At 36.5% G+C, this 20,375-nt stretch overlaps 1 protein-coding gene across 2 annotated transcripts in view; it reads left to right on the forward strand.

The window, feature by feature from the left end:
- The first annotated feature begins 10,351 nt into the window (after positions 1–10,351).
- Positions 10,352–20,375, forward strand: part of LOC107597106 (phosphatase and actin regulator 4B-like) — a 47,915-nt gene continuing 37,891 nt past the window's right edge. For both annotated transcript variants that reach the window (XM_016288017.1, XM_016288019.1), the window contains exon 1: positions 10,352–10,580. In XM_016288017.1, coding sequence (XP_016143503.1) covers positions 10,526–10,580 — 55 coding nt within the window. In that variant the 5' untranslated portion in view covers positions 10,352–10,525. The remainder of the gene's footprint in view (positions 10,581–20,375) is intronic.

The raw sequence follows: 20,375 nt of genomic DNA on the forward strand, positions 1-20,375 counted from the left end.
ATGTGTGTGTGTGTGTGTGTGTGTGTGTGTGTGTGTGTGTGCGTGTGTCAGTAAGCAGCACATTAATATAGAACGGTAATTAAAGGCTCTAATGCACACCAGTATGTGTGTGTATTGTAGGAGCTAGACGACGTATGATGACGTGTGACGTACAAGGGGAATGGGTAGGCGGAGGGGTAGGGGAAGGGGTATAAAATAGAATTGGGATTGGGCCTTAGTTCAATAGCCAATTGAAATGTCTTGGCCTATGTGACACTAGAAATTTCAGTTAGTTTTAATTTACAGTACAGTGCAAATTAAGGCATAAATCAATTTAATTTATCTTTTAATCAAATGAGAGTTAAACTCTTTATTTTTGGGCAAACAAAGGGTTTACTATTAAAATTAAAACATGGAAGAATTTTTGTTTCTAAAATCCATAAATGTAATATGTTGTAATGCCTAATGGAAATGAGGCATTTAAAATAATTGTATTTTTTTTAGTGTTTTATTATTAATTTACACAAAAGTATATGCAAATTAATTTTGGCAGTTTATCATTTATCAGCCATAACATGAAAACAATCATCAACATATCTGCTGCAATTATAATGTTGGTGAGTCGTTATTTTTAATTCAGTCTTGTGTAATAATGTTTTCAGTTCTGGCAGTTTGATCAAACAATGAACCAATAAAGAAATAAAAATGTAAAAACATTTTTTTTAATATTTAAAAACACAATTTAATAACACTGCTGTCTGAAATGTATATCTTAATATCTTGTCATGCCTAAATTTACTAGTGACATTTTAAAATGATTTGGGTAAAATGATTAGGTACAGTAGATGTTCCTTGTGTACAGAAAATTAGCATACTGCACTACATACTACAAAAAATATAGTATGGAAATATACTGTTCCAAACTAAACCAAAGGTTCTTCTGTATTCTTGTGGTATAAAAGTGGTATAATATGGCTCGAGGAGAACGTCTTGTTCTTGTGGTTTTGAGATAATAATTCAAACTGACTAGACACGGATAATGTAGATAAGTAGGCTTGGAGACTTAAAAGACCGGAACTAGTTTGTTGAAGAGCTAGACTATGACCACATGGAAGGATTGATTATTTGATTTATGCATAGCTTTGGTCAATATTACTCTGTGGTTTCGATACCAGAGTCACAGCACGCAAACCACTTGGCCCAAAACAAGAATGTAAGGTTTCAGAGACCAACCAACAATAAACCCACCAAGAATTCCTGTACAAGCCAAAATAAATCTGCTTTCAAATCCTTATTGTGACATGCTTCATTAAGCAACAGTTATGAAACTATTAGGTTTGCGAAGATCAATTAAGACATTGTGAAAACACTGCATGTTGCACAGTATTAGTATTCCAGCTGCCTGGTCACTGCATCGTTGCAGCGGTATACCATGTTGTTCTCAGTGAGATTTGTAGAAGGGCCAGCGTGGGCTCCCTGCAGACGAGCTTTTTATAGTGTGTCCACGTCTGCAACAATAATAGCGATACACCTTTCTCTTGAGACAGTCTATATTTACTATATTTGTGTTGTTTTTCCCATCATAAAAGAAGTGTGATAAGAGAACACTAGATTTATGATCAGACTAGCAGCAGGGGTGATGTAAGGGCTTGTTTTGCCTTATAAAACTAACCACAATTGTACATATAAAACTTCCACTTCTTTTATAAAACCTAAATTACCAGAAGAAAAGCATCTCTTTTGCATGTCCTTTTTAGTTTGCACTTGCTTTCTTTACTTTTGTAGTTTGAGTTGAGTCATGTGTCCTTTAGGTTTGATCATAGTTCTTGAGGAAGTCGCAAGCACAAATGACCACAGTTTAGGATATTTTTGGTGTCTGAAACCTCAAAAATGTGAGGCTGCTGGGGATAATGATCGTAGCTGAAATAGGCTGCTTAACTCTAGCACTGCCTGTCGTGTGTTTACTGCATTCCTGCCTGCTTAACATACGGATGCAAATTCTGTAGACTTCAGCTGACTATCATGTTTCATAAGAGAGGTATCAGCATCCAGAATTCATCTTCAATAAGCTCCAATAACTTTCTATTTCTGTTTCGTTCTACTTTATTAATGCAACATGGTTGATTTAATGAATGTGTATGTATGTAAATATTGCTGTTTACTGTTACGAATTGATACAAGTTCTAAAAAATGCTTAAATATTAGGAATTCACGCTATTTTACCATAAAGGTTGTCAGTTGAGCCCATTTAACATAAAAATAATTATCAGCCAGAATTTTAATATTGGTGCTTCCCTAATTTTTCTTTGCGTTGTTTTTCTCATTTTTATGAAAAACAATGTAAAAACAAATGATTGATTATTGTAGGTTTTTGCAGTATTTTTGGTCCATATTATGGTTTATTCTGATTTATAAACAATCCATTTCATAGAAAATACATAAATATTGAATTCTGGCATTATAATTTTTTTGGGGAAAAGAAATTAATACTTCAGCTAAGATGCAATAAATTGATCAAATGTGTCGGTAACAAGTTTTACATTGTTACAAAATATTCAAATGTTTTTTGTTTTACTCAAAGAATCCTGAAAAAAAAAGTTAGCTTCCACAAAAATTTTAAGCAATGCAAATGTTTAATAATAAATATTATTATAATAAATATGCACCTGATATGCATGTTACAGTGATTTCAGATAGAGATGCACCGATTGCAATTTTCTTGGCCAATTCCAATTTCAGATTTTTTTGTTAGTGTGATCTGCCGATACTAATTTTTGCCGATTCCGATTTTCTTTCTAAGAGCTATAATTGACCGCATATACAAACAAAAATCTACTTTTCTTCAATGCAAAGTTTTATTTTCATAAAAAAACACAAGTAAAAAGTCAGTAATAAAATAAGAACAAATAAAAAAAGTTGCAAACAACAGCACAAATGCAATAAATGCAATAGAATAAAGAGAGCTTTGAAAGTTAAGTAAGTTTTTATTCAGTTAAGAAATACTACAGAAATTAAAGTAATCAAATGTAAAATAACACTGTGTTATTTTACATTTGATTACTTTAATTTCTGTAGTCTTCATTGTAAAAATTACAGATTAATGCTTACCATTAAAGTTATAAAACGTATTCAGTCAAGAGCAGAAAATAATTTTCTTTGTCTTTTGCTCTTTGATTAACATGACAGACAGCTGCATAAATATTGGACTGCGGTCCCTTTAAGAGTTTATCCGCAGACCCAATATACTGTTACACAACATGCGTTCTCTTTCTCAACTATTTAAGGTTCCAAAACTGACTGTGTTTCACTGGATACTTGCCAAAACAGGCATTTTGACATTATTTTGTATGTATTTGAGAAGGGGTCGTCAAAGAGAAGAGAGCGAGAATGTGCAGCTGACGTTATTGCCCGTGCCGCTGGTAATAAAACGGATCGGCTCGTAATCGGAAAGAAGTGAGACTGACCGGCCAATCACCGATCCGGGCCGATCATGACGAAAATCGGCCGATTCCGATCCCTGGCCGATCGATCGGTGCATCTCTTATTTCAGAAGGATCATGTGACACTGAAGACACTGTATTTTTGATCATATAAATGCAGTTGACACTCCAAGGACCACCATCTCCTGACTCTGTGTCTCTGTACATAAAAATTACACTGTACTATTCCTGTATCTGTTTAATTCTAGCTGGCGTTCGATTGGCAGTGGCACTGACTATTTTGTCAAAAAAAAAAAAATTTTTTTTTTTTTATATAAGACATATCGCACAATGACATTAGCTGAGCTCAGGTAAATGTCGTGCAGGCTTCTACTATTCTTATCTCTCATTGCGATGAAGCAGAAGTCGAAGTGAGGTGAGACTGCTGTCTGTCTGCGTTCAGTTTAATCGATCAATGCCCCTGGAGAAATTAATTAGCATTTTTCTTGCTTGTTCTCTCTCTCCTACATTTATCCATCCTCCACTTCAACTGACAGTCCATTACAGTCTGATGTGCCCTGTCTGTTTTTTGTGTCCCTCTGTTAGATATTCTCATTTTATTTGCTTGTGTTATCTATCCTTTCCATCAACGTCTTTCAGATAATTGCCTTCTGTTTGCGGTCGTTTCTTAGGGGCCGTTTACATGACAATGTTTTCAGCCAAAAACGGGAAACTTTTTATGCGTTTTGCCTGTTCGTTTACAGGACAACGGCGTTTTGGGATATTTTTGAAAACGCCACCATTATCGTTTCCGTGTAAACACCCACAACAGGAATCTTTGAAAACTGTGACATAATGCGCGTGCGTAGTACGTGTTAGGTATGTAGACGTGCAGTATGTGTCAATTTTGAAGGCAAGCGCGAACAAACATACACAACAATGGCGGAGTATATGATACTGTTGTTGCTGCTCAACAGTTTGCTAACGCTTCTTCAGCAAAGTGTGGATTTACTTCACCAATATTACAACCAACAGCGGAGCACACTGCCATATACACACGGCAACAGGTACTAACAAGGTGACAGTGCCAACTACTGGCCTGGAAAACGTAATGCAATGTTTTTGGCCGTTTTCATGGATGTGTGTAAACGCGAATCGTTTTGAAAACGTTGTTGTGTATCCGTGAAACTTTTTAAAAACGCAAGGGAAAAAATTTCCGTTTTTGAATACATCGTTGTCGTGTAAACGTAGCCTTTTACTCTCCCCTTCTTGTCATTTGGCTTTTCTTTTCTCAAGCACACTGGTGCTATTTTAATTGAAACTCTGGTTTTTGTCCCATCAGTTGTGCAACCTGGAGGTGTGACACCTGCTTTCAAATGTCGGATGAATTTCTTGCCACCTTAATGGTGTGAGACATGTGACTAATCAGTGTAGGACGCACCAAATCTCCCAAGTTCTTCAGGATTTGCAAAGATTAAACTTAAAGGGAAATGACAAGCATCATTCAAGCATATGAAGGAGTCTGGGAGTGACGCTTTCAAGGAGGATGAGGGTACTTGAGGATAACACACTTTACTGATCGCTCTCATGAACCTGTGATCACAGCTAGTGAGGATTTGAGAAGATGTTTGACCTCAACTGACCTCCAGTCAAGTGAGTTTTACGTTTTCTTTCTGTATTACAGGAAACCCCTGGAGATGAGCAAATGCACCCTGTCTGCTGCTTTTGAACCATTTGATATAGACAAACAGAGGCACCACAGACGACCACCCCCTTACAACGCCAATGACCTTCACCATTGTACGTCTACCCATTTATTCTGAATAGATTCTGTTTTGAAGCTCCCATTGGTGATTCATGAGAGATGTGTCATTTTATGGACTCGAAGACTAAATATCCCTATTTTTTTATTTTTATTTTTATTAGTTTATTTTATTTGTTTGTTTTTATTATTTTTTATTTATTTTGTTTTATTCTTTTCTTTTTTTATTTTATTTTAAACAATTTTTTGGTCACTAAACCTTCACTTAAAATGAAATATGTTTATTTCTGACACTGAATTCTGCCAGGGGTAAGGGAGTTTGAATCACATTTTCCTTAAGGACACCCTTTAAATGTGGTAAATTGACAGTAATGCTAAAGCACAGCCTCTTGTGGCTTTTTGCTTTATTAAATTATTTTAATGCCATGTCGTCTGTCTGTAATAATTAGTAATGAGTGGTGCTTTAAATGAATGGGCTGCTTATGTAATTATCCGTTTGTTTTGCTTTAATTACAGGATTCATATTTTCCATGAGCTGATTCGCTACAACAATTTTTATGTAACATGGCAAAACCATGTAGCACAAAGCTATTTTTTGCTTGTCTCTCTTCCTTTGCTTGCCTTATTGCTTTGGTTTATCTTTCGTGTTGTTGTATCATTGCAGTATTTCCCTCTTGCTCTTTCTGTATCTGTTACCCCCAGTTCAGCATTATTATTGCATAGTTTGGGGATTGCATAGCTCATGCACTACAGAAAGAAAAGATTGTTTGTTCTTGGCTCTCTGTTACTTCATTGAAGCCTCAAACATTTATTTTTTTGTTCAAATAGTTTAAAAGATGTGTTCAGCCTAAGGAGCCTAAGATTATTACAGCATTAGCCAGTTTTGTAATAATGCCCTGTTTTACACAGTTTTCCCATCTATAAACTAGTGGTTGCATTAACTACTTCTGCTGCTAGACAATGCATCGGGTTTGTCAGCTAAGTTACAGATCGCATGAAGTTGCACTTCTTTTACACTACCATTCAAACATTTGAGGTCGGCAAGATTTTTTTGGAAGAAGTCTGTTATGCTCACCAAGGCTCCATTTGACAGGGCTCCAGACTGTGACTAAAACGGTCGCATTTGCGACCAAAAATATTAATTTGCGAGTGAAGTTTTTGCTGAGGTCGGTACTGGTGACTATATATATTTACATGTTATGACTTAAAGATTTGCATGTAATGCCTTTTTTCCTGATTGTTTTGAGATCATTGTTTTGCTATGTTCACGTATTAAACTGAGACGATGCGCATCAACGTTTTAATGGAAAAAAAAGTTTCAAACAGTCCTCATCTCTGCAGCGCTGTCGCACACCTGCCAAACGCAGCTCAGTTGTGCAGCGCGAGAGAGATCGAAATGACGGAGACGTGCAAGTAAAAGTGCACAAAAGCAGAGTCTATTTCGTGCACAACTTGAACAAACTACGACAGGTAAAGCTGTCAGCTGTGTGGATATTGGCAATATCGTTAACAATTCTTGTTTATAATCATTACTAATATGGCTTCTTATCAAGATCGTAGTCTATATGCTGTGTTCTGTTAATGCGTGAACTTCATATTTGAATCACACTTGCCGTCCATTAATCGCAAAAAGCTTTGTTACTTTTTAATAAATAAAGTATCAGCTTTAAAATTATGCAAAATTCATAACGAAATTCAAACGGTAAATACGTTGTTTTGGCACTCTTTAATGCGGCAGGAGCAATCACTATAGCGCCTCAGTTCAAGCGGCAAGTGAACCCATTATATCTTTCGCTTCTACTATAGTACATAATGAACATGAATTAACATCAAAACGTAGCATATTTTATAAGAAAGCCTACAGTACAACTTACTGAAATGTCTCATGTAAAAAGAATAACCATACGGTGTCCATAAGCTCATCAGTCAGCTAGAAAAATAACTATAAAGAAGAGCATTTTGCTATATTTATGCGCTATTGGATGTTAATATTTTTACTTAACCTGTTGTCTACATGACTCAACTCCTCCTACAAAATTGCATTTTACTAATGAGGAAAAACAGACTGAATGTGTGAAAGACATTTGACAACATTTATAGGATGCGTTGAGGAGGAGCCCAAACTACACTCAGTGGCCGCCAAGTGATGCTTATGGTCCATGATATTTGTACAGATTCTGTGTCATGAACAATTCTTTGTGACTATATATTTCAAGTTGGAAAAGACGTTTAGTTCCCACTTTAAGTGAACCTTAGTTCCCAGGTCATCTACAAGATCAATTAAAATGCTGACAAATTCAAGAAAAGATTAGACACAAACACATGAAATTATGATTAAAATGTTAAAAAATAATAATTAAATAAATAAAACACGTTTATTCTGTGGCACCAAAAAAAATAATTTGGCGTCTAAAAATTGTTCTTACAGGAGCCAATGGCTCCTTAATCGATTTTTGTTTGGAGCCCTGTTTGATCAAAAATACAGGAAAAATCAGTAATATTGTGAAATATAACAATTTAAAATTCGCTAGATGCTGGCTCAACATTGTGATGTCAGCCGATGGCATCGTCTATCGGCCCAATCCTAAACACAAGAACATATCCCTGTGTGAACACCTCCTTAGGCTATATGATCACATGTGGTCATGGATGGTGACCAAAGTTCTGGAGCATTGTTGATCACAGGGATGATCTGGCCCATGACTGATGTTTCCCATACACATTAATGTAATTCAGGGGTTTGGTACAGAATTGCTTTGTTATACGCTGCTGAATGAGAAGTTGTATCTGGCTGTAGGAAATGAAATTAGGAGTGCGATCTGCTGTTGTAAAGTTACATGGCTACACACTTCCACATTCCCGTTCTACAGTAATACAGAGGTTTTGTTTAGGGAAAAGACCTATATTCAGTATTAACCCTAAAAAGGACATTTTACCCCAAAAATAAATTGTTATTGTTTACTCACCCTCATGTCATTCCAACCTGTCTGATTTTCTTTCCTCTGTGAAGCACTAAAAAAGAAATGTTAAAGACTTGCTCCTTTGCTTTGCAATTTCAGTTAATTGGGGCTGGAGCTTTTAAGCTTCACAAAGGACACAAAAGTATAATAAATGTAGTTTATGTAACCTGTACACAATATTACGAGTCTAAAGTTCACACAAGCTTTCAGAAGTTTTGAGTCAGTAAGATTTTTTTTTTTAAAGAAATGCAGTCCACACGACTTTTACAATGTTACAAAAAAATCAGTTGGAAAAACTTTCTATTCCTAAAATAATTCAGAAAAAAAAGTATCACTGTTTCTACAATAATAAGCAGCACAACTGTTTTCAACATCAATAATAATAAGAAATGTTTCTTGAGCACCAAATTAGCATATTAGAATGATTTCTGAAGGATCCCGGGACACTGAAAACTGGAATAATGCCTGCTAAAATGTTACATTTTAAAATATATTAAAATAGAAAACAGTTGTTTTAACTTGTTATTTGACAATACCATAATTTTGATCAAATAAATGCAGTGAGAATAAGAGACTTCATTAAAAACATTAAAGTGATCATATGATGCGATTTAAATTTTTCCTTTCTCTTTGGAGTGTTACAAGGTCTTGGTGCATAAAGAAGATCTGTAAAGTTGCAAAGACTAAAGTCTCAAATCCAAAGAGATATTCTTTATAAAAGTTAAGAGTCAACCACGCCTACCTAAAACGGCTCGTTCTAACACGCCCCCACATGTCTATGTCACGATGTGGGAAGATTTGCATAACGCCGCCCAAATGTTCACGCAAAGAAAGAAGGCGTGACTTTTATTCTCGCTGTAGTATTGTTGCTGCCGCCATGTTGTGAAGGCGCTGTGTCTTTCGTTGTGAAAGTGAAACTGAGTCCAGCCTGGGGTCGTCACATGTGGTTGCCGCAAGCCCACCGGCCACTCCTTCATCGAATCCGCCCGCCGCCGTGAGTGACGCTGTGTTTCGTTGTGAAAGCGAAAATACTTTGTTTGGCCTTCCAAAAGAGGGCACGACTAAAAATCAGTGGTTAAGTTGTATTTACGCGAGTTTTGAGCAGTGTAGAGTAGCGCTTGTTTGTCATTTCTCCGACCACAAATGCAGACATGGTTTTATGTTTACACGGCGCGATGCAACGCAACGTGTAAAAAGACAGTATAAGTCATTATAATCCGTAATTATGTCCCCACTGGATGCAACAAATGCCTCGTTTATAATGGGTTTTAATGTTTTTGTCTCGTCGCTCCGGCCGGACAGGGCATCACAGTATGGTAAGGGGCATGTTCTTTTTAGCAACATTATATGATCTCTTTAATGCTAACTGACCCCAAACTTTTGAACTGTAGTGTACATCATATTTTACTAATAATCTTGAGAGTTGAGGAAAAAAAAGAGTTGAGCTGAACTTGAAAACCGGATCAGTACAAATCAACAGTTTTGCCAACTGGATCCGTGAATCCATTAAAATAACTCCAATGAACAATTTGTTCACAAATTGGACATTGCTTTTTTGCCTCAAATCTCAATTCGCTTTCATTATATTAAAAAGAGTAGCCAGGATATTCCCCATCAGTGTTGCACAAAAGATTTAGGTTGACATGGACATAAGTAAATAATGATGGAATTTAATTTTGTAGGTTAACTTTTAGGTTAAACACCATCAGCTATATTTGTACATGTTTTATCTTATATCTTCTTCACAAACCTCGAAGAGCACATTATATTTGAAGGTCATCAATGTTCTTTTTAATGTCAGAGAAATTTCACATCTCATTTAAAATATTCACTAACATGATGACATGTTTTTAGATGTTTTTTTGGTAATCAGTTCCTCTTGGTTTTGTGTTTTATATAACTCACAAATCTCTCCCTCTGTTGGCAGAACTTACCTTTTATCCTTTGCTTTTTTTCTCTCTCTTTGCTTTCATTAGAAGGCATACGCAAGCGCGCGCGCACACACACACTCACTTTGCACTTTGGCCTCTGCTTTAAGGAATGATAGGCATCCGTCGGTGTCTATGCTGATCTGCTTTGCAAGCTTGTTTATAAAGTGGAGGGAGAGAAAGTGGTATGGAGGGAGGGTCCCATGTGAGAGAGGGAGAGGGGGGTGGAGAGAGTTGCAGGAGGAGGAGTGGAGGAGAAAAGAAGGGCAGTTGGTATGAGATCCACTCAAAGAAGAGGGAGAGAGGAGTTTGGGAACATTGGCTTGGAAGGTGGAAGGAAGCATGAGATCGACACTTGGTGACAGGAAAGAGATCCTTTAAAGCTGAAATGAAAAGCAGAAGATTTTGGGGAATCTGAATTGCCACCACTGTCCACTGAGGTGCACCTGCAAACAGAGGCCCTTTGGGGGCCGGAGCATGGGACAGACGTTCCCTCTAGAGACTGCACCTCAAAACTCCTGCACACACTTGGGTAAGTCATAAAAAGCCTATGGACATAGCATTTTAACTTTTATGGCATCGTAGGCACACTTCAGGCATGAAGGTAGTTCCAAAAGATAGGCAAATTAATCATGCTGCAGCATTGCATATAGGCTGTCCTTTTTTGACAATGCAATCCCAAAATGCACTGCAAAGAGCTCAGTAAAAAAAAAAAAAAAAAATCCAAGATGACTTTCAAAACAAAGAGATATATTTTTAAATTTGTGTCATTTTATTTATTATATTTTAGGGTGTTTGATTTGATAAATTTTTCGTTATATGACGTATCTTTTTTATTATTTCATGTGTTGTTTGTATTACTTAACCATCTTATTTCAATTTATTAGCTGGTATGGGTAAATATATACAAGTATAACCGTGCAATAAATGGTTAAACTATTTGTGCTACAAACCAATGTGATTATGATCACAATAGTACATTTAAAATAATATGATAGCAAATACCTACTAGTAATATGAGGCAACTAAAAGAAATGAAAGCGACTGACACCAGAAGCATTGCATATTCAAGTGAAAATGGCTGTGCTCTCTCTTGGTTAAAATAAGGTGGATATTTATGCTCATTAAAATCTCACACTTATCTTAACAGCATGCTAATGGCAAACTTTGCGAGGACACAAAAGCAAGAGGAACTGAATGTCAAAAAATCTCAACATCATGCTAGTGATTTATTTCAACTGTACACATTGCATAATGATCTTCCAGTATAATGTGTTCTTTGAGGTTTGTGAAGTAGATATAAGATAAAAGGGGTAAAGTCATAACAGTTGAAACATTGTTAATGGAAAAGTCAACCTTATATATATACATATATATATATATATATAGAATGTATGAACATTCTAGCCACTCTGTTAAATGTAATGAAAGTGAAATGAGAATTACATTTACAAATGACAAAAAGCATAAATGTCCAATTTATGAGCAAGTCATAGATATTTTTTTTGGAGGCATTTTAATAAATTCATTGATCCAGTTCACAAAACTGTTGATTTTGTGCTGATCCGGTTAAACTCACTTATCGAGTAGTCTGATTACAATGGTTAACAGCCCACTGGAAGGCAAGATTATTAGTAAAATATGATATATACTGTTCAAAGTTTAGGCTCAGTAAGACTTCATGTTTTTGAAGGAAGTATTTTATGCTCATTAACTGATTAACTCAAACAACATGCTAATAGCAAACTTGAAGTTTTGAGGTTCCAAGGCAGTTAAGAAACTCTCTTAGAAAGCAGATGCCAATGTGGGCACTGGGCAGTAAGCAGTGAGGCGGCTCACTAGGTTTTAGAAGCATTAATTTCAGCAAGCATTACCTCAGCTTGACTTCAGCACAGCAGGAACTGGTTATGACTCAGCAGTGGGTCTCAGCTGTGAGTGGAAGGAAACCAGACATGGAGACGAGCGGGAGAGCGGCGGCGGTCTTTGAGTTTCTGTGCAGAAATTCTTCCGCATTGTCTTTTTGGTCCTCTTTCCTGAACTCACATGACTTCACATTGCGTGTGAAGTCACAGGAACGGTACCTTTTTGTCAGCTGTGATTTATTAACTGAGCTGACTGTCATCTGGTGGTTAATCTTTGTTTTTCTCTGTGTAGCAGATAAACACAAGTCAAAAGATAGAAATTAGGGATGCTCCGATCGATCGGCCGGAGATCGGTATCGGCCGATAATCACATTATATGACTCGATCTCACGAACCGATCGCAATTTGATGACGTCAGCGCGTGACGACGTACATGATGCATGGGGACATAAATGATTTGGCGCCACAGTCATGTCATCGCCGGTGTGGAAATGCTATGACGTTTCGAGAAACGCTTGTTTGAGATGCGCCTCGCCTCGCCTGAAATGTAAGTGAGAGTGGGCGGCTGCAGTGAGGGGAGGAGTGAAATAAGCGCAGGCAAGACTGACAGTTCTGACCTCTCGAAGTGGAACAGATACCAACGAGAGCAAAGACAGATATCGCGTTATTCTCACTCACGTGCTGTGATGCTTATAAACATGATATAATTTCAGATGCTTTTATATGAAAATAAATATGATGAACAAGACACTCAAAGTGCTTTCTATTTAATTCCATACGAAAGGTGTATTTATCATCCATTTGTACTTTCATACAAACAGGTATTTTAGATTTTTATCGAAATATGACAATCACATACCTCACACAGAGATCGCACTGTCATAGTGTTTGGGAACATTCATGCATAATTTAAATACATAATCACATGGAACCAGATTTTTAAAAAAAAATAATTTTAGAAGAGAATGCAGTTTCACGGTTGTCTGAACCAATGAGCATTAAGCTGTGTCGTCACTCGTCAGTCAGTCGTTTCCCATCATGCTTTTGATCAGCGCAGTCGGTGGAGAGCAACTGTGCTCGACTGCACAATCCGACACAGCCGCCTCGCCGTCCCGAGAGGTTTTTGGCACACGTCAGCATGACATCAGAGCAAGTCGGACGTAACTCTGACACTTTTCTAACCAGCATGCATCTCGCGGTGATCGGTTCTGCGCAGATTTTGCTCATCTCAAACGAGCCTAATGAAAAATTCGCTATTTGACGTGTATGTTTTGCATGATATGATGAATGGATGGTTCATTTTTAACAGCAGATTCAGTGACGTTAGAGCTGATCTGCGACGCGTCAGGCCCGGGTATACTTCACTTTCCACATTACGTTCAGTCTCGCGCACAGCCGCGTTCGCACAGCTTTCAAAGTATACTCAACCGCGGATGAGTGCGGACGGACGAGCTCGACACAGGCGCAGTACCACCTACTTGACTTGCGCTCTGTCTCAACTTTCACCTCGTGCATGCGCTGTTGTATGCGGATAGTCCGCATGGTCTCAAAAAATTGCCTGCACAGAGCCCTCCTGATGATGAAAATGACGTAATGCAGACGGCCGAAGTATACTTTAGCCTTTACTAGGGCTGTTCGATTCCGGAATTTTTGGAATCGAGTTCAATTCCTGGGTCTGGAATTGATTCCTCACTGTTGTTTTTAATTCTTTTTCGATTCTTGTTGGAATCTATAATTGAAGGAATTTATAATCTCACCATGACTGCAGGATAAAGGTCGTAGAAAGTATCCTTCTCATAATATGAAGCTTTATTTGTAAAAAAAATAATAATAATTTTTGGAATGGTTACTGTACTTAATTTGTGAGCCAAAGCATCCTTATTACACAAAATATCAACACTGACTTTGAAAACATGATTGAAATCCAAACTGTTCATCCATGTTTTTGTTTCTGGTCACTAGCTTCTATGCTTTGATTAAAGTGCTGTTGAGCTAGTCTCAAAATGCCATGTATCTTGATTTACATCGGGTCTTCAGCTGTCAGCCTTTCTCTGTTCGTTGGAGAAAAGCCTGAAGTCTGAATCCTGATGACCTGATAATGTTTCCCCCAGTGCAGGATGTGAGACACCACCCATAGTGATGACAAACACGAGACAAAGCGCAGCTGACATTGTTACTGCACAGAGGAAGCTATCGAGTCTTTACTGTTCCTCAGCCAAACAGCACGGCTAGGTTTCATGTCACAATACAGGCGTCTTTGTTCTCTCAGTGGACTCTGCTCACTGTTGCCTCTGCCGACATTGTATTTGTTTCCAGTGGTTTCTCTATGCGGCAAAATGTCAATTTGCTGGAAGCGTCTGAAACTTTTTTTTCCCCAACAACATGTCCAATTGGAGCTTAACCTCAGAAAGAACAGTTCTAAAAAGAGACGGGCCACAATATTGCCCTACAACCATATAGTATAGTTTTAATTAATACTTTTAAATTAAAATTTTTGATGATGATGATTATTATTTATTATATGCTATAATGAAATTAAGTATATCTGATGATTAAGTAATATTTGCAATATTATAATTATATAATTTTTTTATGTATTATTAGGGGTGCAACGGTTCGGTTTGTATCACGGTTCTAGAGTCACGGTTTCGGTGCAGTTCGGTATGTGCTATGTTTAGGGAAAAAACGATATTGTCAAATAAAAATAAAGAAAATGAGAACAAATAATCTAACTACACAAATGAATAACAAATAAATAAATAAACTGTGAAAAAAGATACAAATAAAATAAACAGTGCTTTTCAGTTTTTTTAGGTAGGTCTAACATAGTTTTTAGGTACAGAAATTGAATAAAGCAAATGTAAAATAACATTGCATATTTGACTCTATAAATTAAAGATTAATCCTTGTTAAAGTTACAAAAGTTATTCAATCAAGAGCAGTGAGAGATTTCGCTGTTGTTGATGTTTGATTAACATTAAGAAATTGCTGTCACTTTAAGAGAATGCACTGATACAGTACGTTCAGCCGACTATGTCTGCTAGGATACTCACCAAGACGGGCATTTTGACATAATTTTTGAGTGAATTTGTCCATTCAAACTCAATACTTCACAGAGAGCTTAATATTTGCGCAGGTTCATGCTCTTCGGATGTGAGCGCACACACAGATCTTCTCACTGCGCGCACAAGTTCACGTCTTCTGGCTCTTTAATATTTAAACTGGCAAGGCTTAAATGAGTTTAGTTTAAACACCGATAGCAACGTGTGCTGTTCAGGTCTCCCCTGCGCTATCAACACGTGATGATGGCATAAATGACAGTTATTCCAGCATAAAGCACTCGCATTGATTAAAGAGTGACTGGTTTGTCCACGTATAGTTTTTTTTCTCTCTCTCTCATCGCTTACAAATTCTGCAAGCCAGAATTTGTATCCATCAACAGAAACATGCATTAGCCAAACTCTAACAAACCATATTACAGATGCATTGTCAGATTTAAGTTGAACCGCGGTCCTAGTGTATGCCGAACCGTGTGTGGAGAACCGTATGGTTCGATTTTTTTACAGAGACCCGTTGCACCCCTATATATTATATAATATTTCTTTAATAGCTGTTAGACAGTTTGCACAGTAAAACCTTTTTGAAAATGTATATCCTAGGTGTTTAATTACAATTAAATATTAGTTTTAATTTTTAACAGTATAGTCTTTGTGCGTGTATACACACACACACACACACACACACATATATATATATATATATATATATATATATATATATATATACAGGGTGGGTGAAAAGTAACTAGGCATTAAAAATTGGTAATAAAGTCCATATTTCTAATAAAAATTTATTGAAACAAATTGTACATGTACTTTATTACATAGGAAAATGAAAGCAAATCTTTAAATGTCAATGTAGGCACCGGTGGCATCAACCAGTTTCCTCAAACGGTTTTCCTCCGTTTCCTGAACAGTCAAGTGGTCAGCCAACTTTGTTTACGTTGCATGGGCTGCCTCTCACAGCCGACGCCTGTACTATCGACATGGGAAATAAAATCCAATTTACTATTGTCTATTTAGAAACGGTTTTCATCATGACTCCACTGATAAGTTCTATAGCCATTACATATTGCCTAGTTAATTTTCACCCACCCTGTGTGTGTGTATATATATTTACATTTACATTTAGACATTTAGCAGACGTTATTATCCTAAACGACTTACAAATGAGGACAATGACATAGGGGGAGATATATATCATTATAAATGATATAATATATAATTATATATTATTTTAAATAGACATATTATTAAATGTATTCATGTATAATTTATTTGTTTATTTATTTATTCATTAGCTGTCGGACAGTAAAACGGGCAGATTAGCTGTTTGCACAGTAAAACCTTCTTGAAAAAGTCTGGTATTTTCTATTTATGCCCTATAATGCACCACCATACACCACACCATAGTCGTACATATTTAGTAAGTTTTCTTCTTGCCATTGTATTGTCTCATGCGGTATTTTAAGCATCTCGTTCCAAGTGTTACGTTTTTTAATATGCTGTTTCAAGTTAAAAATAGTCCAGCTTTTTACAACTCTTGCAATCTGTTCATTTGTTGAACTGTGTTTGTGTTTTTGAATTAGTTTGCTCTGTTTGTGACCGCAAGAATACATCTTATGTAAAAGCCCCTTAAGAAGCACATCTGATTCTCTTACAGCCGATAAGTCAATTAGTTGTTCAGACAGCTCATCGACGACCAATTGATTTAGTGAATGTTTTTCCTAACAAGCTTTTTTGATTATTTGAAGCTCAGATTTAAGAGCTATACGTTAAATAAGTCTGACAAACAAGACTGTCTGGAATGAGAGACTGTAGCCTAGTGCGGTGTGTAGTGGCAGAGCAGTGATTGACTCTTCATGGTTTCTCCCTGTGGAGACAGACTGTTACATAATGAAACAAGCTGCTCCAGGCTGAATGCCGGCCTGATTTCCAACAACACAACTGCCTACACACTCCTCTCATCTGCTTAGCATGTACACCTCAACCCTCTGGCTCTGGAGTTGCATGTACAAATGCACACGTTCAATCATGCTTGGGCATATTTTCAAAGTCGACTAGTTGGTGGGTTACCTGAACGACAAGTCAACTAATCGGTCGTAAGGACCGGATTTACATAAGATGTGTTAATAACTGCTTCGTGGTGGGCAACAGAATGCAGGGGACTTTGCAAAAACAGTGTGAGACACTCTTTGGAAGACAATTGGATTCTGTTTTGCTGTATGTGATGTAGTGGGTCTGTATAAAATGGCTTTGAGTTCTTGCTGTTCTGCTTAAGTGCTTGATTGTTTCAGTCTGGTGGAGGACGGATCAAAACCTTCTTTGTTTCTTCTCTAAGAAGCGTATTAAATGATTTCTGAAAGATCATGTGACACTGAAGACTAAAAAAATGGCTGCTGAAAATTCAGATTTGCCATCACAGGAATAAATTACATTTTAAATAGTGCTGTCAAACGATTAATAGCATCCAAAAGGTTTTTGTTTACATAATATATATATGTGTGTGTGTGTGTGTGTGTGTGTGTGTGTGTGTGTGTGTACTGTGTATATTTATTATGTATATATCAGAGGTGGGGGACTTGAGTCACATGACTTGACTTGAGTCAGACTTAAGTCGCAAATTTTAGGACTTGAGACTTGCTTGACAAATATTCATAAAAGACTTGACTTGACTGACTTGATATTCATGACTTGAGACTTGACTCGGACTTGAGTTAAAGGACTCGAAATAACTTGTCTTTCGTTTAATAAATATCTGGGGGGGGTTTAACGCACCGCAACCTAACCAAGTGACGCAGCAAGCAAGCAGAGCATTCGCAGTGTTGCTAACTTAGCGACTTTGTCAATAGATTTAGCGACTTTTTTCCCCCCAAAAAAGCGCTTAGCAACAAATCTAGCAACATCTTGGACAAACCTTATAGTTTGTGAGCACTATCGAATTAATTTTTTTGCAAGTGGAATGCATTGTAAATGGTTATTCACTGTTTATAAGGAAATGTCAGCTTTTTTGGCAGTAGCACTTAGTATATGCATGTTCAGTACAGTGTCTAATAATTGGTCTTCAGTGTTAGACTTTGAGTGAGAAGCCTATGGATAGTTTATGGGGATGCATAAAAGAAAAAAAAATCATACTGTTGCGAATCCAACCATGCATACACAAACAAACAAAACAAAAAAAACAAACTTGCAAGCACAACCATGCACACGCATACACGTGCACACACATTCACTCACAAATAATATTAATAAATCACACTCACTCAAATCACCTCTCTTGCTCTCTCTCGCTCTTTCACACTCACACTCACACACACACACAGATTAATAATGTACATTATAAACAGGTGCAAGGTTTGTGTGATTTGATTATTAATATTTTTTCTTGTTGTTATTCTTTTGTTAAAAAGGAAGGATCTAACTTGAGGATCTGTTCATGTCCCATAAAGGTTATGCCTGTTTGAAGAATGCCATTTGGTGGCATAGAAACCATTTTACTTGAATTGTTTGTTTAATACTTTTTCATGGTTTTCTTCAATGTTGAGGTCTGCGGGACTTTTTTATTTATTTATTTATTTTATTCCCGCTCCCGCAAGGTTTTATTCCACACCCACCCGCTCCCGCTATATATTCACTCTTTGTTCACCCGCTTTCCGCTTAGAATAATTTTCTTCCCGACCCGACCGTTCCCGCTAAATTTAGATCTCGTTTCCAGAATCTCACATTGAAATTTCCGCTACTGAAAAAAAGAGCAATAGGCTGACAAATAAAAGTGTAGTCTACTCTGCACAAAATTGTATGTTATTTTATTCGTCTTGTCAAGAGTCTTGAATTTATTGACTTTGACTTGAATTTATATTAATTATCTTAAGAGACACAAAATTAGTTTAATATTTTATGCAACACGGTAGGAAAAAGTGTCAGAGAAAATAAAAATGTTGTACAAATATTTTATTTCTTATTTTTATTCGTCTTGTCAGGATACAATTCGTTTAACATTGACAACACAATAGGGAAAAAGTGTCGCAGAGAGAAAAAAAAATACAAATGTAGGTTGTACAAAAATAGCCTATTAGTTATTTTTATTTGTCTTTTCAAAATACTAAATTAATTTGACATTTTTCTGATAACACAGCCTATAATTTTAAATGAAAGATGTCGTATTTATTTATTTTTCTCTGCGACACTTTTCCTACTAAGCAAAATATAAACAAAACAGAGTTGAACGTCCTTCAAGGACAGCACTTCCACACTTTGCTCCATCCTTATTCTGCTCTGTCACTCATCGACAACCTGCCTGTTCTGTCTGAGGGCTGTATATTTACCACAGGTAGCCTACAGCCTGTTCTGAGCATCGTTATGCACATGCTGCGCACAGACCATGCAAATAAAACGCGTGACGTTTAAAGCATGCGTGCAGCGCATGCATAACAGTCTTGAGCGCAAGCTGTACCGGTGGTCAGTAAGAATAAAGCGCAGATATGCTGTTCTAAATAGACGTCAGGAACGGGATATTGTTAGACTGCCCGCTCCCGTTTAAATTACACCAGAGTTACCAACTGCTACCGTGTTTTATTCGGGAATTTTATCCCGCACAAAAAATCCGGTCGATTCCGCGGGAATGCAGACCTCTACTTTAATGTTTGAGGCATATTGAAACAGCTGTACCTAAATACTTTTCATGCTTTTATGTTGGACTAATTTCAGTTACATTTACATCTTAGGCTATGTAGTTTTAATTTTTATTTATTTATTTATTTATTTTAGATTTTTATTGTATTAACTCAGCTGTATGTAGACACTTTTTGAGTAGAAATGCATGTTGCAAATAAGACTCCCATAATCCATAACTACTGTAGTTTTAAGCTATTTTAATATATAAATTCAGTTAAATAATCAAACATTTGTATGACTTGACAGTGACTTGCTTGACCCAAGCTACGACTTGACTTGAATTGCTTGACAAAAGCAGTGACTTGACTTGACTTGCTTGATTCTCACAAAAATGGACTTGGACTTGCTTGAGACAAATATGCATGTTTATATATATGTATATGTATGTATGTATATGTATGTGTGTATATATATATATATATATGTATATATATGTATGTATGTGTGTATATATATATATATATATGTATATGTATGTATATGTATATATATATGTATATGTATGTATATGTGTATATATATATATATATATATATGTGTATATATATATGTGTATATGTATATATATATATGTGTGTGTATATACAGTGGGTACGGAAAGTATTCAGACCCCCTTAAATTTTTCACTCTTTGTTATATTGCAGCCATTTGCTAAAATAATTTAAGTAAATTTTTTTTCCTCATTAATGTACACACAGCACCCCATATTGACAGAAAAACACAGAATTGTTG

Source organism: Sinocyclocheilus grahami, unplaced genomic scaffold, assembly GCF_001515645.1.
Source record: "Sinocyclocheilus grahami isolate Dianchi unplaced genomic scaffold, SAMN03320097.WGS_v1.1 scaffold228.1, whole genome shotgun sequence".
Taxonomy (NCBI): Eukaryota; Metazoa; Chordata; class Actinopteri; order Cypriniformes; family Cyprinidae; genus Sinocyclocheilus; species Sinocyclocheilus grahami.